At 42.1% G+C, this 26,939-nt stretch overlaps 1 protein-coding gene across 2 annotated transcripts in view; it reads right to left on the minus strand.

Moving 5' to 3' along the window:
- Positions 1–26,939, minus strand: part of Fam120a (family with sequence similarity 120 member A) — an 86,853-nt gene that overhangs the window by 12,109 nt on the left and 47,805 nt on the right. Inside the window, exons 8-13 of one of the 2 annotated variants that reach the window (XM_060372746.1) lie at positions 23,006–23,093; positions 20,775–21,002; positions 18,218–18,392; positions 8,837–9,086; positions 4,901–5,015; positions 3,577–3,624 (exon numbers count right to left, since the gene is read on the minus strand). In XM_060372746.1, coding sequence (XP_060228729.1) covers positions 3,592–3,624; positions 4,901–5,015; positions 8,837–9,086; positions 18,218–18,392; positions 20,775–21,002; positions 23,006–23,093 — 889 coding nt within the window. In that variant the 3' untranslated portion in view covers positions 3,577–3,591. Of the gene's footprint in view, positions 1–3,576; positions 3,625–4,900; positions 5,016–8,836; positions 9,087–18,217; positions 18,393–20,774; positions 21,003–23,005; positions 23,094–26,939 lie in introns of those variants that run through there. The other variant, XM_021638190.2, reaches the window with a different exon arrangement.

Raw genomic sequence — 26,939 nt, forward strand, 5'->3', positions numbered from 1 at the left:
ATGGTTTAGGAGACATGAATAACTCATAAACAAAGAATATAAAAAGAGAAACCTCGTACTTGAACTGTGCTTTCCTGGCACTCCCCAAACTTCCCTGTGTCTTCCTATGCTGGCCAAGGGCACCTGCCTAGATACAACTCTGCCCTCACAGACAACAGGCAGGTTAAGGAAGACATCCAACACAGTCCAATCAACTCCTGACCCTCTGTATGCAAAGGGCCTAGTTTGTGGATTATCTAGGACCAAGGTTTAATTCTGCTTTGGTTTCTTGCTTCTCACCTCAATGGCTTTTCAAGAATGAAATCTTTGAGGGGTATGAGTCCAAGTAAGGCTGCACTGTGGCAGGAAAAATGACTTTTGAAAAATTTTATGAAATACAAAAAGGAACATTTCAGGGCCAAGTGCTAATGATTGTCTATTACTTATTTGTAACAATATTTCCCATCATCAGCTAACATTCTTGCCAATCTTTTCTAAAGATTTTAGTCAATGCAATTAAACTTGTAAGGCCTGGAGGAGTCAGGTCATTAATTTACAAACCCTGTTATTTTACATCTCTGGATCTTAGTGTGTGCCACTAGTCATTCACTTTGAGAAACATGAGGGACTTGGGTATGGAATTAAATGCACTTTCAGTTTTATGTGTAATATAGAGAGAGTCAGTCTAAATGAATGGAAAAAAATGCATATGTATTATTGAGCTCCCATCTGTGAGCTATAGTAAGGAAGGAGAAGCCTCACCAGTGAGAGTCAGCAGGCCTGCGAAAGAGCAGCCAAGCAGAAGTAGGCTGTAAGCAAACAGAGCCACCCCAGCACACGGGTCACCCTCCCCCTTCTATGGGACAGTTGCTATAAACCCTCCGAGTCATCTGGACCATTGCTTCCAGCCTATGACCTCTGTGCCCTACACCAGAGAATGGAAAATCAGGATCAGAGCTTAGGGAAGAGATATGGCCTCCGCCTTTATGAAAATGTCCTGTCTGTGGACACAACTGTGGCAGCCTGCAGGCAACCCTGAAGCTTATGGGTTCCTACTGCTCAGGTCCAGATACAAAGACCCACTGATTAAAATCCTGGCCACATCACTCCATGTGGAGTTTAACAGAGTGTTGCAGAGGTGTACAGAGGAGAAGCACACTGGTCAGAACTACACATTTCTGAATTTGCTAAGAGGAATGGAACAAGACTACACTGTGTGCATTCATTCATATGTGAATGAATACACCGGCCACTGAGGGAATGCAACTGTGGATTTAAAAAATTATGTTAGGTCTGAGGGTGTAGCTCAGTGGAATAGAACTTGTTGAGTCATGAGACATGAAGCCCTGAGCTCGGTCCTCAGAAATGAAGAAAAAAGTATATGTTCAAGATATTATCAATTTTTAGTAATGACAACTACCATTAATTTAAATAGCCAAACGTTCTTAAAATGAAAGCTATATAATTATGTGAATAAGATTTCCACTGCTGTGTACATTTGTTTTCAAAAAATGTTTCTTACTGTTTTAGAGATGATAGCTTACTACATACCCCAAGATGGCTTCAAACTCTTGATCTTCCTGTCTCTTGATGCTAAGCATGTGCCAAAATGCCTGCCCAAAAACTTTCTAAAATTCACACTGCAGTGCTCTAATTTCCTTAAATGTTAACTGTTTTGGTTTTGTTGTTTTCCTGGAGACAAGATTTCTCTGTGTTAACAGCACTGGCTACCCTGGAACTTGCTTTGTAGACCAGGCTGGCTTTGCCCTCAGAGATACGCCTACCTCTGCCTCCCAGAGTGCTGGGATTAAAGGTGTGCACTACTACCGCCCAACAATTTTTAAAAACAGCTATGTGTATAAATATCTATAGGAATGTATGTGCACTCCATGAGTATCCAATGTACAGAGGCCGGAAGAGGGTGTTAGATTCCCCGGAACTGGAGTTACAGACAGTTGTAAATGTCCATGTGAGTATTAGAAATCAAACCCAGGTTCTCTGGAAGAGCAGCTAGTGATCTTAATTGCTAAGCTATCACTCCAATCCCTTTAAATGTCAATTATAACCCTGAACTGTGTATACAGATGCCTGTACTTATTGTCTTATGCCAGTGGCGATAATATTCAACATTATCCAAAGTTCCTCAACTAGGGAAACAGACAGAAAAATCTGGCATCACCAAAAAAAAAAAAAAAAAAAGAAAGAAAGAAAAGAAAAAAAAAATCTGCAGAATTATTCTCTCCCCAGTTAGTTTCAAGAGCCAATTGCAGTGCGGTGATGTCATCTAACCTCTACTTACTGCACTATAGACTCATACTGTTACTTTACATCATATTTACCTATATGCAAAACAATTCTTACAGGTATCACAGACATGTTGCACGCCCCTAATACTGTCTTTAAAGCTCTTCATTTTCCATCTTTTATATTCTGCACTTGGCATGTGAAACTGTTAAAAGAATTATAGGGATGTCAAGTACAAGGGAGAAGAAACTGGACAAATATCACAATGGTAAAAGTTCCTTCTCCTCGTCCTTTATCCTCCCCTCCCCCCACGTTGAATCCCAGGCTCAGTGCTAATTTTACCTTCACATTTACACTCATGCTGAAAAACTAGGAGAATGGCTCTGAAAATGTAACAGGGAAGTAAATGAGGGTCATCAATCACTGCCACAGGTACTCAGGGAAGCACACAGAACATGCTCAATTATTCATGGACATGGTGGACAGAGAAAGCATGGATGAGATGAATTCTTAAACTTTAATTTTAGCTAATGGTGCGGTGTCTTTTCCCACTAACCCTCCCTTTGGAAAAGCTGGTACAAGAGTCCAAACTGGCAGAAGTGGGACCTTTCTTCCTCTTCCTCCTCTGATGGCAAAGCGTGTACACTGACAGAGATAAGAGTGACAAGGTCTAGGCAATCCACACATGGGGTGAGAGCCCCAGCACAGCAACAGCGACAGTCAAGAGGTGACTGTGTCTTAAACAGTGAAGAGGCATCTTACAGGAAAGCACCATCGTTGCTTTTGACTTGTCAAAACCTTTAATGGTTACAATGGAAAGGCAATTTTAAAATTTAATTTTCTACCATTGAATTCTGGAACCCCAAACTATTCATTGGAATTTTGGGTAACCTCAAATAAGAATATTCCTATCAATTCTCAATTCAACAGCTGAGCGGATGCTTAATCTTTAAAAAAAAATAAAAAATAAAAAATAAAAGCGAGCTGCCTTCTCTCACTGCTGCCCTCCCCTCACAGCTCCTGTGAAGTGTGTGCTAACCCTGACAATGAAGCTCTCAGTGTGAGCTGTGCTGTGAAATGGACCACCAACTTCCACACAAGAAGACCTGGCTGCGACCAGTGAGACAGAAGGCCCCTGTTTGCGGAATGCATCTCACTGATACAACGTCGCGCCTCAGATGAAGAATCAGGCGAAAACCATGAAAGCACTAAGGCCTCAAAAGAACCAAAATGAAAGCTTTCAAAAGGTACATCCTGCATGTGGATCCGAAAATGAAAAGGATATGGGAGAGAAGATGGACTTTGGTTAAAGTAACTTGATGGTGAATAAGGCTTGGTGGGCATACCTGGTCCCTGGCGGTCTGATTTTCAGAACTGGGATGTCAATACTGAAGGAATAATCTACACAAGAGAAACAGGAGGAGAGGTAGAGGGTGGCACCACACTCTAGGCAGTGATTCCACCCCCTGAAGCACAGCCTGCGGCGAGGACGGTGGTGGTGGGGCACCCAGGGAGCACGCGGGAGGACCTGACTGGGTCCGCCACACTGCCTGACACCGAAAACAAAAGTGTTAAAGACAGTAACAATTCCTGCCTAACAAACAGAAAAGCTTGATCCACAAAGTAAGAACACAATTGAGGGGGATTCTGTTGAGCTTTGGTTTTGTACTTAGCTTGTTTCAAAGTTATCAGAAGCCTCAATGGAGTTCTGGTTAGCATCAAACTATGCAATTTAACATAATAATTTAGTGGGGAAAACAAATTTATTGAGAACCACCTGTCAAATACTGAAAAGGAAAAAAATCTACAGAGCTAGTCAAAATCTTTGCCATAAGATGTGTTCATAAAGAACAGCAAAAAGATCTAAAAGCGAAGGCTAATTTTCAAAAGAGATTAACAGATTTTAAACAAAACGTGGTAAAAAATTAAATAACTGACAACAAAGAAAAACAAAACCCTAACATTAAAAAGAAAAGGCAGAGCTGTGAGTTTAGCTAACCTTGAGGTCTTGAACTGTCTAACATACAGAAATAGGAAAGCAATTATAATCATGAACATAGCAACTAATGAGCGTAGTGAAAAAGATGACACTACAAAACCAGGGCCAACTTAGGAGAAAATAAACACTGCCAACACAAAGAACAAAGGAGTGCTAGAGGCAAAATTAAAAGGAACATGATATTAAACGCTCATGAAAAGGGGTACTGGGATGATGGTCTAACACCGTTCTTCAAGTGGTACTTTTAAAAGGGATTGTGCAACACTAGAAGGGCAAAGAATATGCTTTAGAGAAAACTAAAGTTGTAGCTAGGAACAATGGAATGAAATAAGAAAAAGAATCCTGTCTAGATGTTAGAAAATTCCTAAGATTGAGCCCTCCCAGGGCTAGGAATTCCCTGGTAAAATAAAAAAGAAGTTTATTTCCTGATGTGAAAAACAAGAATAAACAACTATTGATAAAAAGGCAAAATCTGGAATTGACTGTTTACTTGCTTACAAACCCTGATGGCAAGCCCATACCTAAACAGGAATATCCCCTTTGCCTTGAAGGCTTTGACACATATGACATTAGTATTATTAGTTTGGTGCCCAAACAACTGTCTGGTGAGGGTTAGCAAAGTTACACCAAAATCCAAAGTAAGACTTTCTAGGACAAGGAAACAAGGCTGATCGGTACCTTGAGTTCCTGCAGCTGGTCCGGCTCATAGAGTTTGGGGGACAATGCCTGAGCCAGGAAGGCATCCAGCTCCTGACGCCGCAGAATGCGAGCTCCGGGCCACTGCACCATATACCTGGGGAGTAAAAGAAAGAGAGTGGCTGCAGCTGTCAGCCAGTACTTGGAAAACCAGAGCAATAAATCTGAGATGGTGCAAGTCATAAGTTGCCTTTGTATTCTCCTTCAGCCATTCTGTTTCCATGGAGGCCAGGTGAAGAGTGTACACCTGATCAACATTCAGCATGCTAGAATTTTATATTGTGTATAGTCATCAAAAACAAGGTACTCATTCAGGAAGGCAGAGGCAGGAGGATCTCTGAGTTCTAGGCCAGACTGAAGGCCAGGTCTACAGAGTCCAGGACAGCCACGGCTGGAGTAAGATCTATTTATCTTGTTTGAATTAAGGGTTCTTCAGCAGCAGCTGAACATGAGAATGGTGTAGAAAGCACCCATGAGGGGGAGGCCACTCGATGCACTAATGAGGGCACCTCGCGTCCTGGTGTGGATGGCTACAGGAAAATCACCTTCTGCTAGGACAGATTTGTCAAGCAGCCAAGAGCCTGTATGACTACAACCTCAGGTAGCTGCTAGTGTGGGAAAGGAAACAGCTAACTGCAACAGTCAGAAGCCTGCAAGCCGACTAGTACTAACTCTTTGCACCAACAAACCTTGCAGAGGACTAATCAGATTGCTAGGTACCATTTAAAAGCTTCTGGCCGGGCAAGGTAGCCCATGCCTTTAATCCCAGCACTTAGAAGGATCTCTGTGAGTTCAAGGCCAGCCTGGTCTACCAAGTAAGTCCAGGACAGCCAGAGCTACAAAGAGAAACCCTGTCTCAAAAACTTAAAAAAAAAAAAAAAAAAGACAAAACAACAACAAAAATACACAACCACCACCAACAAATAAATGAATAAATAACTTCTGAGGACAGACTGCTTTGCAAGCTCTGGTGAACAACTCCCAGAAGTATGAGGAGTCACAACATGCAAAACCTTTTCACCTTTGCCTGCTGATTAGGCTTAAGAGAAGGCAAAGCTAGGTTCTAATGAGAGGCAGACTAAATACTTCAGATAGAAACTTTACAATTATGTACCATAAGCAGATGGGTAATCAAATTCCAGTGTGAATGAAACTACATATTTCTACTTTGCTTAAATAACTAACTCTTCAGAGTCCATCCTGGCTCTATGTTCCTTTTAAAAACTTTGGATCAGAAAAGAATGGTAGCCATAGTTCCAGTTTGTTTTTTCTGGGAAGTGACAAAGTTAGCATAGCTGCAGGAACCCTTGTCCCCGTTGGTCAGAGTCTCTTTCCTGCCTTTGCCTTTCTATTCTGTTAAGTACAACTCTTCTAAGATAGACACATGAAGAAAATATGTTCATGAAAGCAAGGATCAGAGCCCATAGATAACAGAAACAGCAAACTCACCCTGGGACATCTGCACTTTTAGAATGTTTTCAGATCCGATCTGCAAACCTAAGGGAGTTTCTGGAGGTGTGTGTGTTCTTTTTCATGCAATTAATTGAGCAGACTATAAAAGTACTACTTGATAACTAGGCAAAGTAGCCTATGCCTTTATTTCCAGCACTCAGCAGGCAGAAGCAGGAGGCTATGTGAGTCCAGCCTGGACTACATAGCAAGCTACAGGCCAGCCAGAGTCATAGAGCCTGTCTCAATACACAATTACCTGACCAGCTTGTAGCAACGGACTTGGAAGAGCTTTTTAAATCTCCCCCTTCTTTGCTTTTATGCTCTGCTACAAAGGCTAACAGGCAATCTAGACTATTCTAGAGCCATCAAAGACTGTCTGCCCTTTACTAGCATAGAAATTGGAGGATACCATCCTGAGAATACACCCAGCACATTCGGGCTTCTCCAAAAACAGAAAGATAGCTGGAGCCTTGCTATGGCACCCTGGCCCCTTCCTCCCTGAAAACTATTCATGTACATGTGGTTGACTGTTTTGTCTTCTGAAATAAGATCTGACTTTCCAGAAAAGGGTGGCCTTGACCTATTCACTCTCCTGCTCTAGCCTCTCCTGGTACTGGGATTACAGGTGTGCATCAACACATGCAGCCTCCTCGAGGTGCCATATTGACTCATGTAATCTTAATTCAAGCCTGGGCCACATCCATTTGTTTTCGATCTTGTCTCTTTATTTCTGAGTAAGAACCTCTTTTATTTAGTCTGTGTGCAACAGGACAACAGACCTTCAGGCCTTCTCCTCACATCATAAACCTCAACTTCTGTTCACACTTCCTGCTTCTTCATCTCTGTTGCCCTGGATTCTAGAGACTGGTCCAACACTGTTCCCTAGCCATACTACCTACTGCCTTACTATGACATTCGTAACATGACAATGCCCAAAGTGACCTTACCCACGGCTGCAGTGAACACTGGCAAAAGGCGGCTCTGGAGAATAGCAGAACGCCACACCCTCTGTGTGGTTCTCTGCCCAAGTGCATGGATGAGGAATCAAGGGATAAGTGATGATCTGCATAGGAAGCAGAGGCGAGAGACATACTTGTGTTCCTCCATCTCACCATGCCCATGACCTTAGGTGCTGGCAAAGAATGAATCTCTCACTCATCCTTGTTTTGGTTTTTTGTTTTGTTTTCCTTTGTTTTCTAAGAAAGGGTTTCTCTGCATAGTCCTGGCTGTTCTGGATTCTCTTTGTAGACTAGGCTCACCTCAAACCCACAGCCATCAGCCTGCCTCTGCCTTCCTGAGTACAGGAATTACAGGCATGTGCCACCACATCCAGGTGAATAATTATTCTTTGAGGGGCCAAGAGAATAAACAGTCAAGACATAAGGCTATTATTAGTCCAGGAAGTATGAAGTTGTCCACGAGACAGACAAAATGTGAATGTCACACCTCATCCACGTAGCTGTGCTGCCCAGATGTGACCACAAATTATGTATCATATGGGGTGCAGTGTGATGCCTTGGTCAAGGGTTGACAGTAAACAAATGTTACCCATCATTTCACACTTGGAACAAAGATTACAAACTGACTGTGCTTGACACAAACCTAGACACACCTGTCAGAGATAATCTGAACTGAGGAAAAGCACCCATCAGATTGGTCTGTGAGGGTGTAGGGGTACTCACACACACATGCATGCATGCATGCACGCATGCACACATACACACATTGTTGGGGGATGGTTCTAGATCAATAATTAGGTCTTAGGCCATTGTGAGTGGTACCTTCCCTGGGCAAGTGAGCCTGGGCTATTTTAAAAATGTAGCTGGCCAAGTTCTTCCATGGTCTCTGCTTTAGTTCCTGCCTTCAGTTCTTGCTGTATTTTCTCCCTTGATAGACTGTACCCTATAAGCCAGAAAACCCCTCCGCACCAAGTTGCTGCTTTAAATCTTGGTGTTTATCCTAGCAATGGAGAACTAGAACAGTAATCAAATTCACTTTTGCTCATGATTACAGAGCACACAGATTTTATTTTCAGGGGGAAGGGAGGCACAGAGGTTGCCTTTTTAAAACCACGCTTCTAGCTTATGTTTGGAGACTGGCACAGAGACATACATACAAGCAAAATACCAAAATACATAAATAATTACAGTAAGGCTCCACAGGCACACATGCTCACTTATTTGGGGTCCCCCTCTCTCTCACACACAGAAACATATTTACATATTTACAAGCTATGTGGGTTTTGATCAAAATATACCTATTCTATTAAATGCACTCTAGTATAACCGTTTGTTGCTTCTATGTGGCCTACACACCTAGGCTACACATACACACCGGTCTAAGACAAAATATCAACAGACAGAACAACTCCCTAGAGTAAGGTTGTCATCTTTTCCAGAAGACATTGAATATCGTAAGTGTACCCCTTCCCTTTGTCAGCCCTTAGTCCCACAGACAGTCACGCACCGTAAGACGCAGCAGAGCACCATGAGGTGAGTGGGCACATTGGCGGGGTTGAGCATGGCTGGGGTATCGGACCTCATGCAGGCTAGGAAGGCCCTCATGCGGCGGTTCTTGTCCTCCACCGCCTTGCCCAGCCAAAGCCTCTTCAGGTTGGGGCAGGTCCACTCGCGGAAGGCCAGTGCTTCCACTAGTTCTGGGGTCTGAGGAGACTTCCCCTTGTAAGCTGCCCATTCCTTAATGATCACTGGTGAGACTGCAGAGGAAAGACACAAAGAGGCTCATTGCTGCTTGCTCACTGGCCCTCCAGCCTGCACAATAACAACCTATTCTAGCATTGGGCCTCAGGACTGATGTCCCTCACAGAGAATGAGGCATTCTTTCCTTATCAAGTTGCTATGTCTCTCTGACCCTCTATTCTGTGATTAACAGCTCACTTAGATCTTCAGTCAGGCCACACATTAATTTCTTCTCAGACAGATCAAGACTTGATTTCCCACTTGCTGAATGTATAGATCAGAGATGTTAGAGACTTGTTGATACTTTCAATCTACTAAGAATTTTGATGCTAACAAGTTTAATACACAGAAGTGTCTGATATTCCAATACAGCAACCCAAATTAGGTACTCTCTTTTTTTACATAAATACTTCCACAAGTCAGATATGAGAATTTACATTTTGCAATAACTTTACTTAAGGATTTCTTATTTGAATAGGCAGTTAGCCAGTATAACCATGTAGAATTAACATTCCAACTTCTGAATCCCAGATGGTGGCAGAGTACAGCAATTATCTTCAGCAGGACTTAAGACCATGCAAAATTCTCCCAAATGTTCATTTTGAAAGAGGCAAAATGTCCTAAGTTCACATGACAACGAGCTTACATCCAGTGTCTCATCATTGCTGAGTCAAGTCTTACAGACACAGAAACATGGCATGCTCCCACCGTCTTCAAGCACGCCAAGGGAAATCTACAAAGACAACCCAGCCTGCAAAGGTTAAAAACCCCAGTTCCACTGACGTAACAAGCCAATGATGGATCTGGGTGTGCATGTTACAAGCAACAGCAATGAACATCAGAATCGGAGCAGGTCCTGTACTCAAGGCTCTCTCTGACATGGAAATCATGATGGGCCTAAGGATATGCTATCCAAATGGCCTTTACCCCTAGGTTCATTTTCTCTAATGAAATCCCTAAGACTGTGGAGAGTCAGAAGATTCCAGAATCATGGCAGAACCACCCAAGTATATGCCTGGTCTCCAGGTCCACTCTAAGTCTAAACAGTCAGGTGGTATAATAATTTCTTCAAATAGAATGAAAACTGGTAGGAGTTAGGTACTGGGAGGTGCAATGTATCAGTAACAGGAAAAAAAAAAAAGGCTTAAATACATTTCAATGTCAGCACGTGAGATAACAGGTCACAGATGGAAACGTGATGGGTACACCTTCAGAGAGAGCTCCAGGCACTGATGCTGTTGCATGGAGGCAAGGATACAGTGACTGTTTGTCACTGAAAAGTTCTCTCTTACAAGTACTGCTGTCATGAAGCAAATTCGTTCCATTTACATTTCACTATCTTAAATGAAAATATAAATATTAACATATTTAAATTTTCCACAGTGTAAAAATAGTTGAGACAACTTAAAATGCTTACTTGAAAGTTTATCAACTCAGAACAGACATTCACACATATATATCAACATATACTTTTTGTTTTTATTATATTAGGTGCAAAAAGAAAATCCTCAGTAAAACCACCATCACCAAGCAGGGCCTGTCCGTGGACGCACAATCTAGAGCATCACCATGCCACCTGGTTCCCACTGAGCTTCAGCACAACTCAGCCTCCAGAAGCTTCCCCAGATGTGCCAGCATCAGAACATGTATCACCACCACCACTACCACCACCACCACCACCACCACCACCACCACCACCACCACCACCACCACCCTAGCACCTCCTCCCCACAAGCAGCCACCCTGGAAGCCCATTCCCCTCCCTGCCTCCCTCTGTGTCCACCACAAAGGACACCTAGCACTGAGAAGAAAAAGCAGGCAAGGGCCTTCCAAATGAGCTTCTGACCAGGTTCCTACATGTGTGACACGTGTTCATTTGTTCATTCATGTTCTTCTCCGCTCCACCCATTCCATACATTCAGCAAACAAAATCCACAAACACACTCTGTTCACAGCATGCATTGCAGTGGATCATAAAAACCACAGGTTTCCTGTGTTTAGAGCCTTTTCGCATTCTAATTCATCTGTCTTTGTCATTCTATTTCTTTCCCTTTCCTCAGTTGTTTTTAGACTATCTTTAATCATTTTTTAGCACACATTGTGTTTTACTTATTTTGGAGGCCAGATCTCAGTATGTACATGTCTTAGAAACAAGCAATCTCTACAATGATTGTTTTATTTGACAGTGTTTTATGTGCATTCTAAGCTCGGCCTGCCTAGTGTCCACAGAAGCAGTTCAGTGTCCTGAATTTGCCATTTGCCTCCTCTAATGGTACGTTACAGGCCCTATACCCTGAGGATCCAGTGGGTATGGAGGGGGGGTACTAGGCAAGACCAGAGATGCAGAAAGGATGAGTAAGGCTTATGCCACCTCTCACAGCACTAAGCATTTGGTCATCCACCTGCAATGGTCATGACAAGCACAGTTCAAATCTAGTAGAAGTAATAAACACACAAAGTTGCTTCAAAGGTAGTAGTATGCAGGACTTGTTTTTCCCAGATGTTCAGCTGTTTTTAAACACTGTAGTATTTGGAGACCTTTTGAGTTTGTCACTACTCAATAGTTGTGCAATCACTGGCCAATCACTATAAACACACCTAGTGGATACCTCATATGTCAGTCAGGGATGGGACAAAAGAGACAGGTGTGGCAACAAGTGCAGTTTTATATGGCCTGGTTACGGGGCAAAGACAAAGAAAAAAGGCTAAAACCTTGCTATGCAACAAAACAATAATTATAAACATAAAAAGCACCCCGCACTCTCACCACGAAGGGAAAACTATGACATCATAGCTTATGATATTTATGTTAAACTTAAGATACTTATATTAACTGATCACAGTAAATTATTTTTAATTTTAAATTTTAACAAAATTCTATTATTCTTTCAAGAATTCTGTAATGTGTTTTCAGCCTATTTGTCTATTACTACTCCTACCTCTGTAAATGCATTTTAAATAACAGATCAAAGAGGGCGCCAGGGAGGCACAGTTTGGCCTGGACACAGACCATGGACCAGTGGTAGGATCACTGCAGAAAGTCATGCTCACGCTGCCTCTTCAAGACAAAGTAAGGGTCCCCAAGAGATCATGCAAGGTGGCATTAATGTTCACAGTAGCTGCCTCTAGAGCTTGGTGCTACAGAAGTGCCATTTCAGGGGCAGCTGCAGCATGTCATACTACCTTTACAAGGGAGGGAAAGATGCAGGAAAATGTGCAGCTTCAAAGACCTGTGACCTGTGTGCATGTGCCCTGGTGAGGAGCTGCTGCTGTGTTCCTGAGACTGTCCAGGGGAAATTATGTAAGCAACTTTACCTCAGGTAGAAAGAAAAACTGGACACCATGAAATCTATTTTTCTCCTTAAGGATGTTGCCCACTCCCAGACCAGCAGGTGGAAGCAGTGAGGAGCAGGACTCTCTACCTCTGTGCTCTGAGCACCTCCAGAGTCCTCAAGCTTTTGTGTCTGGGCTGGCACCATCCATGGAGAAGTGACACTCAGTAGGACACAGAACACAGGCAGGCACACTAACAAAGACATGTAGATAAGTGCTGTCTAGTCCTTCTCCTCAGGAATGTGGCTCAAGGCATTTTAGAAACTGAAAAAGCCAAGAACTTAGGAAGTAAGAATCAACTCAAAAGCCATAGTACAGACTGGTGGTGGTGCTGGTCCTTTCTGTGTTGGTTAAGTGTGAGAAAAATGCTGGTACTAGTACTGGAAAGCTGTACAGAATAGAGAAATTCAGTGATTTGTAAGCAGCCTTCATACAAGGTCCTGGAATGTCTGGGTGAGAGAGCATACAGGCCTATAATCTCAATACTTGGGGGATCGAGACAGGAAAATGATTAAATTCAAGGCCAGCTTGGGCTACAAGGCAAGATTCTTTCTCAATAAAAGCAAAATAAATAAAACCACATAGATATAAATTCTAAACTGCATGAAAATAACCCCTAACCCCGACAGGGCATTTCGCACCCCTACCTTAACCTCCTGGGCACGGGGAGTGCAGGCGCGAGCACACTCCACCTTCAGGAAGCACATCTACATTTCTCCTTTTTGCTTGGCAGTTCTGGGTCCAGCCTGGCCTTGGACATGCTGGGCAAGTGCTTTACTCCTACCACTGAGTACCCTGTCCCTGCCTCCACATTTCATCCTTTAATAAGCCTACACATCATCTTGAAGTATTAGGGAACACTTCACAGATACAGGAAACATGAAGCAAAAAAACAATCGTTAATTTTATTAAATGGGTGGTGCTTTTTGTTCTATTTTATTTGAGGCTAGGTCTCACTATGTAACCCAGGCTGGCCAGGAATTTACTATGGAAGGCCACGTTGTGACTCAGCTTTTAAGCTAGGAATACAGATGTGTGCTAACATATACAGCTCAAGTGCATTATGGTGAATTCAAGGAGCTTTAGGTCCTGAATGTCAGTTACACTTTGCAGCTGTAGCAAAGACTCCTCACTCCCTTTATCTTGCTGAAACCTGTAGTTTACTCCCATGCCTCAAATCATTTAGCCCTTCCCATCAGTACTTGGAGAACATCAATGACCAGGGATAACTGAGAGGCCATGGGGAGAGGGTAGCAGTTACAGAGCCTCCTGCCCAGCATGGGTGAATATAGGAAACTCCGGAGCTTCACCATGCTACACCTTTTCAAAGGGAAAACTCAAGATGGGGGGTGTAGCTTCAGAACCTGCCACTGCTCAGGCAACAACAGAAACAGGGCTTCGGCCTCCCTAACAATAGGGGCACTGTGCCTGTCCTCAGTGTGAGTGACCACGCTAGGTCACTGCCTACAGGAAGGAACACTATAACCTGTTCCACCATCAGGGATCAGAATTCTACTGAAAACATGAATTAACAAAGGTTCTTAAGTTTATAAGAACAACCCAGGCCAGCCTCACACTAGATGAGTACACTACTCCTGGGCCACATCCCCAGGCGTTCCTGAAGAATTTCTTTTTTGTTATTTTTAAATTTTAAAAAGTGTGTGTGTGTGTGTGTGTGTGTGTGTGTGTGTGTGTGTGTGTGTCATGTGATGGTCAAAGAACAAACTTTGAGGAGTCTCCTTCCACTCTGTGGACTTCAGGAATCATACTTAGGTCACTAGGCTTCCATGCCTGTGAGCCATCTTGATGGCTTGCTTTCTGATGAATTTCTTAAAAGCAAAATTACAGAGCTGAGGCATAAATTTAAAAAAAAAAAAGAAAAGAAAAGAAAGAACAGGAAAAGGGGGAATAAACTACCTGTACAATGCAGTAACTTTTTTAAGGCTGACGTTATTTTTTTCTTTGTCTTTATCAGTAGTGGTACACAGGTGTTCTTCCACTCAACACTCTCCAAGCCACGGCAGGGAAGTTTAAAGTAACTGATAACCCAGTCTAAATAACTTTGGATAAATGAAACTTCAGGTACATCAAGACACACGAAGACTAAAAGTAAATTATAAACATGTCCACATGCCCTAATCCCAGGACTATATTTACAAACGGGTATATATCTCAAATCTAGTGAGAGTTCAGTATTTTTAAACAAAGTTCAAGATTCTTTATTCACTTTGTAGAGTTCTCTCTGATAATAAGGCCATCTTGACAAATTTTTATTGCCATGGTGACCATCAACAGGACTTATCCATGTGTATTCTGAGGTTACTTTGCACCAGCTGCTGAAGTCCTTCCACAAGGGTCTTCCATGGAAAGAACCATCCTACTCGGATCTGCCCTCACAGATCCTTCCTGTGGCCCATGGCTCTCCTTCCATGTATCAGTGATATCATGTACCCTACAGATCATTCATGAGTGACACAGATTAGAGTGACATATCAGCAAGACTACAATCCAATCATGGTCTCATCACAGCAAAAAAAAAAAAAAAAAAAAAAAAGCATTCCTGAGAAGCCTGGCTAGGCACTTCATGGCAGCCCAGCTGGCTGCTTTCCTGACTTGCTCAGAGCCTCGGGAATGGCAGTGCTCACCTAACACTGAAACATACAGCCAGCAATTAGCTACTGCAGGCAATGAAGGCTCAGCTAAGGCTGGGGAAGAGCCAGTACTCAGTGGGGTGAAACTCAATAGACAGGTGTGAAAGAGATGCTTTCAAGCACACAGTCTGTGGGCACTAGGAAACTGCGCCAATCATACACACACTAAGTTCTCATGCAGTTTGAACAAGCAAAGAAGATTCAACTTCAAAATGCTTAAGAGGTGCTGAGGACTGAAATATCACTCCTGAGCACTGGGAATCCAATTAGACTATTGATTGGTAGGGAGGAATTACTGCCATCAAATCTGATGCTGGTGGTAGTGTTTTCTTTTGGTTTTAGAGACAGAGCTTCACACTGTGTTCCTAGTCGGCCTGAAACTTAGACAGGGCAGGTTGGGGGCATACTTGAGGTAATCTTCCCGCTTTGTACCTGGGTGCTGGGAATACAAAAGGACACCACCACACTGGGCGAATAAAAATATTTTTTCAAGACTTATCCATTGACCCTCTTCTTCTCTCTGCACTTGGAATTTAATTGATGCATGAAATCTATTCCATTTTATCAGTTCTCCACAGAAGTCTAGATTCTAAACTGGTGGCTCATTAAAAAAAAAAAAAAAAAAAAACAATCTCACCCCAGTTGGGTGTGGTGGTACACATCTGTGATCCCAGCATTTGGGGAGGTAGAGGCAGGCGGATCTCAGTGAGTTCGAGGCCAACCTGGTCAACAAAGTGAGTCCAGGACAGCCAAGGCTACACAGAGAAACCCTGCCTCAGAAAACCAACTAACCAAACAAAAAGAAAAAAAATCTCTCTCTCATACACACACACCTCACCCCATTATTTACAATACTAAATAAAGACTTTTAACATTTAATCCTAAAGATCAAAGTTATATTACCATTTCCATTCAGAAAGTTTCTATTTTTATTAGCACCGTGTTGAAACAATGGTTGCATTAAGTACACGGTATCTGCAGGGCCCTTCCTTTCTCACATAGTGGACTCATCTGTTTTCGTAGTCTACATACAGCTATCCCCACATCTTTCTAGACAGTAGCAGCACTGACCCCAAACCTTGAATGATCCTCTTACTCCTATACAAAGATTAAAAACAAAGCACAAAATTGGGGAGGGGACGTCCCAGAACTAAGCCTTCAAAGAACCTCAGTAATACACATACTCTCACACAGGAATCTTAACTTCCCAGAACACTAAAAGATTTCAAGTAGTAACCTCAATAAGTCATAATCATTTGTTTGTAACAACTGTTCATTTACCCTGCCCCCCCCAACACACACACACACACACACACACACACACACACACACACACACACACACGAAGGGTTTCTCTGTGTGGCCCTGGCCATTCTGAACTCTCTCTGTAGACCAGGCAGGGCTTGACCTCCCAAGTGCTTGGAAGGCATGCACCACCATCACCTAGCCAATCATTCATCTTGTGACTGACTGCCTGTTAGACACTCCTGTAGGAGTCACACACTCAGCAGCAATAAGACATGTTGACAAAACTGATTCCAAACACTGGCCATCTCACTGCTGTGTGAGAACATGACCTTTCATTCCAAAGCCTACCTGGCCAGCCCCACTCAGGCACACTGTCACTTGGTTCCTTTCCCCAAAACCAATGGGGTTTTATCCCCCCCTCATTTTTCCTCATTCCCATGGGGTTTCCAAGGCCTGTTTCGAACAAAGTTAAGGCAGGTAGGCATCTCTAAAGAAAAGGCTTTGCCTGGCCCCTACCATCCTGCAGAATTGTATGCAGCAGGACACGAAGTCAAGATTGTTCTGAGTGTCTCTAATATGGCAGCACACCATAACAAAGACCCTAGGCCTGAGGGGAAGAAGTCAGTTACACTAGGTTTTGTGGGATAGCGTAAGTGATTACTGGAAACTCTACAAAGAGTAGCCCTGTTTTAAACATATAAGCAAATAAATAAACAAAAGAACTTCTATTGAGAAAGTCATCCAATCATTTGGAGTGGAGGATGAAAAGCTGAGAACAGGCCCAGGTAGGAGGCCCAGGAATCCACAACCTTTTGACACAGAGGGGAGAGAGTAGAAGCCCTGATGGGCTGACATCACATCTGCCAGCTCTGGTTCACAAGCAACTCAGCTGCACCTCTCAGTGTAACCAGCTCTGAGAAAGGGGAAAGAAGGGCATTTGTTTTCAAGTGTTACTGGTTATAACTTTGGCACAGAAACAACAAAAAGAAAATTTAAGAATCTACTGAATTCAAACCAGGTGTTTTGGCTCATAACCTGTTATCCCAGACCTCAGGAGGCTGAGGCAGGGGGCAGCCTGAGTTCAGGCCAGCCTGAGTTACAGTGTAAGATCCCATCGATTAAGTTTAAAGTTCCCATGCTCAGAATAACACAAGTTAGTCAAGAAGTGCCGGCCATGCGTGTCACCACATAGTGAGGCTACTGAGACCAACATTTGCTCACCACAGCCTAAGTCACAACAAAAGGACTTGCTCCAGGAATTTAAATTCGTAATATTTTGATTTTAGGCTCTATGTTTTAGAGACCATTCCTATACTTCTAGCATTTTTGTGTTCTTAAATTAGCAGATAAAAGTGTCAAGAAGAAAAAGCGGCTTCCCCCAAAATATGACACAGGCCTCACGAAAGACAATGCTTTGGACCTCAACTTTGACCAGTATTTCACACAATCCTTTCCAGTGTCCCTCCCTTCCCCCAGGCTGATAAGCTCAAGTGGCCACACCCAGGTAAACCATGGCAGTTCTGAGGTGAGTCCACTTGGTTGTAGAACCTTACAGGAGCTGCTCTCCAGACCTCTGAGCTGCGGGAGAGCACAGAACTGGGCTTCATGAGTATGGGGCAGACACATATGCATGTCGGCTGGCTGTTCGTGATGTTATCAGAGCAATATCAAGTTTAACATGAAAACTTGCTGTTTTACTTCTTTTACCAGATAAACATCATTACCAAAACAGTACCAAGTGTGGCTTCTCCTCCTGTTCTGAGGGCTCTACACTGTTCTACCATCCGAGAACAGCCCACCTCCTGCACAAGGAGGGTCTCAGGCAACTCAGCCATGGTACTTCAAAGGCTTTAGAAAATGCACAAGAGATTACGAGGAATCGAGGGAAACAAACAATGGATTGTTACAGTACATACATTCTGGTGGAAGTCTGTTCTTTCTAAAAGCAAGTCTCTCAGTTTTCTTTCTGCTTTCTGCCAAACTAAACAGGACTCCGTAAACATACTGACGAACTGGCCTATAGAGCAGGGCGGCCGGAGGCAGGTCTTTGTTGGCTTCATCTTCAATAGAAACAGCAATTTTGATTTCACCCTTTGCATGGAAGAAAGCAGAATAATATTGCACATTTTTCATGTTGAATTTACAAGAAACTCACAGCAATACACTGCAACATCTCCATTAATGACATAGCTATTCTATTCCAATGGCTTAACAACTTGCCTACAGTGAGATGTTAAGGAGAGTGAGTCCACTGGCAGTCTGTGGTCCAAAGGTATGTCCAGAGACTCAAAAGTAATCCTATATTACTTTATCATTAATCCAAAAACCAAGAGCAAAAGAAAACCACATAGATGAGCCAAAGTCTTTTAACATTCTACACAGATAACACCAGACAACAAATACAGAAGAAAGCATGAAGAATCTACAACTTTCATTCATGGGTCAAGATGGTCAGATGCAATGAAGTTTGTAATTTTCAATGACCTGTACAAAATCCAAGGAATGCAGTATTCTAAAATGAAAGTCGTATTTTTACCAATCTTTTCCATAAAGAGTTGCCACGTGTTAAAAGTGATCTCCCTAAGAGAACTCTTTTTTGAGCATGTTCTCGGCTTTCCCCCAATGTAGTAGGTGCTTACCATGTGTCCCACCATGGTCGAGGCGAGGCCACAGACAGCTGCTAGGACAGAAAATGAAAGCATTCCATTCCCAGTTCAGGTCCCAATATGGTAAGACTTTCATCTAACTCAAGAACAATCCACCAAGAGACAAACCACTGTGGTGATCAACAGCTGACTGTTGCCAAACTTCTATTGCATGGCGTCACAATACATTAAAATGTTCAAGGAATTTTACTTATGTAGATTACTAACAAAAATACTCATGACTTTCAAAGCCTATTATCTTAAGCTCTCTTAATAACCACCTTATCTATTTGCTTTTTCATACAAATTTAATTTCAAAATTGCTTTTCTTCTTATCCTTACTACTTTCTTTCCTCTGCATTAATCCAGTAGCTAAATGTACTCGAATTCTTAACATTACTATGAAGTAATGTTCCTTCATGTTACCATGATTGTCTCATTGCATGTCATGGCTATTCAGCTCATAGGAAAGAGTGTGCGTTGCAGCCTAAACTGTCCCTATACTGAAAAATCCTAAGTAGCATTTTTAAAATCTGAAAAGACAGTTAATTTCCTCAGGCCCGGACATCTTCCCTTGAAGTCTGTAGGAACAGAAGAAAGCTATTAGTACCATCTGCACTTTTCACTCTCAACTGCCCAGGCATCACAGCCGGCAGCACGGATGCAGGTGGCCCCAGTGCCCCTCACATCTCAGACAGGGCCATGAGGAACAAGGGCCATCTCTATACATGTTCTTTTGAAAAATGTCTTCTAAAATTCTGGACCCTTAACTACACCATAACAAAACTGTCAACAAAAAACAAAAACAAACCAAAAAAAAAGGCATTTTTTTTTGTAATTTTTGGTGATTCTCTAAAACTAATGTTTGTCTTACAACCACAATCTGACCATTGATACTCATACACACCCATAGTAAACAGTAAGACAAGACTTGGAGGCAGTGACAACTAAAAAGGAAATGAATTAAGAGTGGAGTTAATAGCATTAGCTAAATATAAATACTCTCTGTGTTTGGTTGAGCTGCTCAATAATCCACCTCCTGAGAACTGTGAAACAGGAGGGAGCCTTTTGCATTTATTGACTCCATTTTATAAGCCACAATTGGATTGCAGAAAATAGAGGCGAGGGAAAGACAGGGCCCACGTTAACAAAGAAAACATGTTGATAATAAGATCGTAATAAACCAATTTATCACTGAAGTGACTTGTGCCAACACGAAGACCATAAATTACTGAAAAATGTAGATACACAGAAATACACTGAGACAATGTCAACTATATGCATATATTCAGCTACACATTTGATAAGACATTAATAAAGTAAATTATGCCGCTTTATAAAAAGATAACTGGCATTTCTAAATATGTACATTTTAACAAAATCCTGTATTTCATTTCTGGATCCTATCATTAAAACTGAAGTAAATGAAGTAGAGGAAGAAAGTGGAAATGCATGAAGTCGTATTAAAGGAAAGATGTTATTGCCTAAGGACAAATAATAAATAAGTCATATACCATTCACAACATTAGGATTAACGTGACATTACAACACAAATATGGTGTAAAAATTTTTTTATTTTACTAAGAAAAAAAGTGAGTTATGCAAGTTCACTAGGAGTTTTTAAAAGTATTAAATTGAAGAGGAAAGTAAGATTTTATAATTTGCTTTTAAACTGCACTTATAGAAACAAAATTTCATCTTTTGTTTAATGTTTATAAACTAGAAATACTTCATAAGAACCAAAAGAAAAATGACTTCAAAAGGAAAAAAAGGGGGGGAAGCAATGGCTGTCAATACTCAAAGCTACTCCAAGGCCCCTGGATAATACCTTCGTCAGGACGTGGAAGATGTAGGGGTACATGAGTCCCTTCTTGTGCCTGTGCTCAGCCACTCTCAGCACCTCAGGTGCGACAGGGGGCAAGGGAGGGGTGGTGATATCCATGTGGTTTCTGGTGGGCATCGACAGGAGACACGGGATTGGCTGGACAGTGCCCATGTGGCTCCCTTTGCCTTCAGTTAGCTGGCTTCCAGAAGAGGCAGTGGACGAGCCTTCTGCCTACAGAGCAAAAGGCAGGAAGCAGGAAAAGGAGTTCATGTCCCATTCTCATTATCTCCAACGTACAGGCCCTTGTCCACTTAAACCTCACAGAGGGCCCAGAGATGATTACTGCCTACAGCAGTCAGATTCCGTACCAACCAAAAGGCAGGGTGGCCAGAGAATACACTCCCCTGTCTCGAACTGCCTTATGCACAAAACACACTGTGCCACAGAGGACCACACAAGCTGCCTCCTGCTGTGTGCAGGGCTAGAAGACTCATGTCAAGAGGCAGCTCTAGCTCCCCCAACCCTGGACTCCCTGCATGGAGTCCCCAGCTCTTCGAAGCTGCCTCACTTGCTGACCACCCCCATGTGTTTCTGGCTTTCTGCGTTTCTGTTGTCCTTAAGATCTTGGTAGGGCTGGAGAGATGGCTCAGAGGTTAAGAGCACTGCATACTCTTCCAGAGGTCCTGAATTCAATTCCCAGAAACCACAACCATCTATAATGAGATCTGGTATACTCTTCTGGCGATCAGATATACATGCAGGCAGAACATTGTATACATAATAAAATAAATCTTAAAAAAAAAAAAAAGATCTTGGTAATGTTTTACTCTTTAAGAAACTAGCACTTAAAGAGGCTATGCATTCTATAATCAGTAATTTAAACAACTGAATTCATCCCAGGTCTGACTTCAACCTTGTTATTGCTGGTATTCAAGAACAAAATTCTCATCTAAAACTTTCTCTATAGTCATGATAAAGCCTCACATTTAATTATACACAGGCAAAAGTAAAACAGAATAATAATAGCAACAATGCAGAGCACTACAATCCTCTCTCTAAACCAATCTAATCCCATAAAAAAACAATGACTCAGGCCTATAAATGATAATTCTGAAAAATGGATAAGAAATTCCTAGGTGAAAACTGCTCACATAAACAGCAGGCATGGGCACAGGGGAGGAAAGCTGGACCAGGGTTACACTAGTGCCAAGCAGGGCGCCAAGGAAAAGAGAGGCAAAGATAGATACCCTGGCATGCTCTGAATTATCAGAAAAACTGCTCAAGATTAATTATTAGTTGTACAAGAACCTTTTTTTTTTTTCTCCTGATCAGAATGCCAGAAACTGCTTATTGCTTGATTTGGTGTTTTCCTAAAACATGTATGCTTTTCTGTTTTGGAATAAATGTCATTACAAGGGTATGTAACGGAGCATGAATTTGACCCTTTAATATACAAGTGCCAAATTTGGTCACAGAAAAATTCACAAGGGCTTTCTATACTTTCACTCTTCTCTAAGAGCATAGATAGAAAACAGTGCAAAGTATTTTGCCAGATTCTTCCATGAACAACAGCTTCTCATAAAGTATTTTTATTGATTACTTCTAATTGATTCACCATCATTCAGTTGATTCAGTTTTAAATTAATTTCTGGTACCCAGATAATCTTGCCCAACCTCTTGAAGCAGGAGTCTTGCTCCTCCTTAGGGAGCATAAATGGCAGATATAATCTTGCAAGTCAAAATGAAAGGGGGGTGGGGATTTCCAGAGGTCCCTACTAACAGACTGAAGTGGGTAAGAGAGAAATAGAATTTAGTCTACTCCACTATTGAGACAGTGTATTCCCAGCTGGCCTGGCTCTCACAGATCCAGCTGCCTCTGCCTCTGCCTCTGCCTCTGCCTCCCTCATGCTGGAATTAAAGGAGCGCCACCGCACCAGTTACTTTTTCCTTTTACCAAACACACTCCAGGTGCTTTCTCAATCAGCCTTCACAAAGCTCCCTAAAAAGAGGGCACAGGAAGGCTACAGCACCAGATCCTGGAGAGGAAGGAGTGTTATAGATGTCATGCTTCTCAGGTCAAACAGACTTCGGCAGTTCTAAATAATCCCTTCCCTTCCTGAGCTCTCTGGAAAGCATCTGACTCATAACACATTTCAGAAAGGATTTTCTTTAGCTCAGCCACCAGTGTGCATGCCCAGGCAGAAGCTAAGCAACAGAAGGTGTCAGTTCTATACCTTGACTTGGTCTCCTGGATCTCCCCGTGCCAGTGGCTCTGCATGGCTTCCTGTCTTCTCCCAGCCAATCTTGTTCCCACTGATGTGGCTAAACAAAAATGAACAGGATCAATGAATACTATGGACTAAACCACCTCAAATGAAAAGAAGGGCCCAAACTAAGTCTGTTGACTCAACATCAATAGCAATAACTTTTCATGTGCTAATGACCTTAAGTTTTCCTCATAACTCTATTACAGGAGTATTTCCCCCTGCTTCAGAGGGAAAAGAGGCTATCAGGCATAATAACCTTACACTTAAAGTGAGGTAACAACACTCTCATAGGCACCCTACTTTCATGGGGAAGAGTGTCAATCACCAGCAGAAAGGGAAGAAAATAGAGTGTAGGCACAGGAGACAGAGGAACTCAAGTTCAGAGAACAGGGACAGATTTGTATTTGGGAAACAGCTTGGTAAAACAAAAAATAAAAACAGGGTATGGAAAGAGGATGTATTTCAAACTGCAAGGTAATGATGCATGACCTGTCTGCAGCCTCTGAAAATACTTTACTTAGTTTAGGCATTATTTTCAAAACCTGAAATGCAGCAGGTAAGAGTTGAGTGGTCTGAGTAAGCATTACTCCATAAACCCTCACTTCACTTATATTTAGGGACACAATATTAGCAAGTAGTCACAGTCCATAGCAAAGGCGAAAAGTGTTGTCCTATGGGTAGTGGGGACATAAGGGGCAGGAGACAGGAAGATAATACATGCAAGAAAGCCAGCAGGCAGGGTGATTTCCAGTGAGGACGACTGGGGCTGTTCTGGGTACATGGTCCCAGCTCTCACCCTTCCTTGGCAGCCCCCTATGCCTAAATTACCTCTGTGATGACTACAAAATATGCCACTTTAAGATACTGGCTTGCCTTTCTAATTGAACCATAAGGCAAATAGAGAGATTTAAATATGCATTAATTCTCCAACCTACTAATCAATTTCATTTTAGTTTTATCCAAAAGAGGTAAGGAAAGCATTATAAAGGCTATCCCAGACACCTTCCCTAAATGGAGCATTGTTCCATGTGATACCTCAAAGTCTCCTTGATCCCACTCACTACATGGCGGGTTCTTCTAGCCGAAGACGCTGCACAATCAACGCCATCAACAACAAAACGCCTATAGGTTCCCAGAGTCAGGGAAAGCACGAGTCTGTCTACTATTCTGTACTGCCTGAAATGTCCCCTGAATGCACAGATGCATGTGCAGGGTTCCTGGACTGCCTAAGGCTACCTGAAAACCAGATGGCAACAGTAAGAAGGAAAGCTGAAGGAAAGGGGGCACGTTTCTCTGCTGACTCTACAACTGAGGTGCAGCGCCATGCTACCAACACCCCAGAGAAGCTACATGTGCCTGTCCTGTTCTACATACACCATCAAGTTGAAACCACAGTAGTGCCATCACCCTGATGCTCACGAGGCAGACTAGTACTATTCTTTCTGAAAGCACCTTGACAACTGGCAATGATCAAGTAATCTAATCCACTTCAAGAGGGAAACCATTACTTCACAAGGTAAGAAAGCAAAGTATGTGGCCAGAAATAATGCTTTGCTTTGAAGAACAGATGTAGTTCATCATTCTGTAATTCATCTGACACAACTGATAACACCTTGAGCTTATTCTTAGAACCAGATGTCTCACCATGTAGCATTAGCTCTCTTTGAATCTCACCCATACCCACAACAGCATAAATCTTTGATGAGCAAATTCAGGCACAAGAAGTAATCTATCACTGACTCCCAAGAAAAAGGCACTGAACTCAATCCTAGACGTACTACTAGACTGTGCCACAAACTGTTACAGCACAACCAGCTGTAGATGCAGCTCTATAAACATGCAAAAACACAGCAAGCAAGCAACCACTTCAACTCTGACTCTGGCGACAGCTGCAGAGGGAAATGGCAGTGAAGCAGGGCAAGCTTTGTAGGCTGCCAGAGCTGCTGGTAGGCAGCACCACACTAGTGATGTCTAGGTCACAAGCACCTGCTGAAGGTAGAAACGTATTCCAGAACTAAACAACCCCATCTTACACAAGCTCTCCCTTCAGAGAACAGTCAAAGTTCTTTCCCATTTGACAGTATGAGATGGCTCACACTTTCCAAGACACCAGTGTCCGTGAGCTCTGTATAGAATAAGATTACTGTGAAACAGCTAGCAGGAACAGAAGACTCTCTCTATAGACTCTCTTGCTGAAGGAATAAAAATCAAAGTTATTTTTCCCAACAATAAAATTCTGAATTGCCTCAATGAAAAGATCTTAGAAATGTGTTAAAAAGGAATAAAAGTGTAAACCTAAGTTGTGGCACATGAAGAAAGCTCGTCAGCTGCACACAGCAAACCATTCTTTCAACTCTGTCTATAATGTCCTTGAACCCCAGAGTAGGGAAACATGAATTCTCTTTGTTAGGCACCTTTAAAAAAAAAAAAAGACTTATATCTAAAGTCTCTACTTCTTGAAATACTAGGTCAAGGAGCTGAACAAAACTCCTTTGACTATTGTACACTAAAAACCAAATCATTGTTTTATTTTTGTATTTCTCTAAAACTCAATTTTTGAGCAGTTTGAAAGTTGCCATTTATTCCAAGTATATGAGCTTAAATAATTCACAAACTCAGCAAGACCCCCTCTTCCACATTTGAGCAGGAAGCTACACCTAAAAATGCCAACCCAGACCCTGCAAGGGCAAGGAGCAGTCCAGCAGGTCTTCTGACACTGGCACTCAGCAGTCATTTTTCCAGGGCTCATTTTTCACAGGTTTTATGATCCTCTTGCAATCACATTCTATGAGAATTGGTGGAAGAAGCTTATGCAAGGAGTACTACCATATTACCAGACTACTGTAACTTAAAATCAACAATAGGTATTGCATATCTTATTACACTGGATTCTCTCTCCACTTAAGACATATACAACTATGCTCATGAAAACAAAACAAGCCTTTACAAAGTTACAAAACTAAAATGTTCATTCTGTCTGAATAAGGACTTTATATACATATTTAAAAACAACAGTAAAAAGTTAGCAATGTTTATCAAGTGAACATTATTTATTAAACATTATACTTGCATGCACAAATATACTTCAATAAGTATATTAGTACAAAAGAGAAGGAAAAAGACAAGCTGTCCCTGAGAAATTATTACAAAATGTATTTTAGTATGCACAGAGAAATATAAGGTGCTATGATCTTTGGCTAGCACCATCTAGATTGGGAACTGTGCGAAATATTTAAAGGTTTTAACTATACACAATTCTATACTAAAGGAGGTGAGTAAAAAATAATGTGTAAGAATTTAAAACTTCCAACTTACTCATCTTCTTTAATTTAAATCTTACAAGCCCAAATAAATCTACTAAAATAATACAAAATACACAAATCCAATGCAGACCCAACTATAATTATTACTCCAAAACAAAACTATAAAGGTTCAATAAAGGCCAGGAAAGGAAGAAAAACATTACCAACTTAAATTTTTTTTTTCAATTTTAACCAAAAAATTAAAAAAAAAAAAATTGAGCAAGAAATGTGGTCTGTTCCTATCCTGATAGAGAGAGGGGGAGGAAAAGGAGAGAACAATTTAGTTAGGAAGTAGAACACTTCTGACTTTTTTTCCCCCTAAACTACCTGTCCTGGGCCTAGACAACTGGCTGGTTTAGTTGCTGCCCTCCGATAGACAAGCCTGCTTTCCTCCACAAACACTGTATGAAAAAGAGCAAGTCTCTGCAGAAGACATCAATTAAAACCCAGGCCTAGACTTCCCATCAGCATGCCCATACAGCTCACCTCTTCTGGTGGCCTGTCTAGGTAGCACGTGGCCACCCACATCACAGAAGACTCTAAGGGAAGGGTGAGGCAGAGCCACTTCACATTTATCAAACTGGAGAAAGCAAAATGCT

This window comes from Meriones unguiculatus, chromosome 19 (assembly GCF_030254825.1).
Source record: "Meriones unguiculatus strain TT.TT164.6M chromosome 19, Bangor_MerUng_6.1, whole genome shotgun sequence".
Lineage (NCBI taxonomy): Eukaryota > Metazoa > Chordata > Mammalia > Rodentia > Muridae > Meriones > Meriones unguiculatus.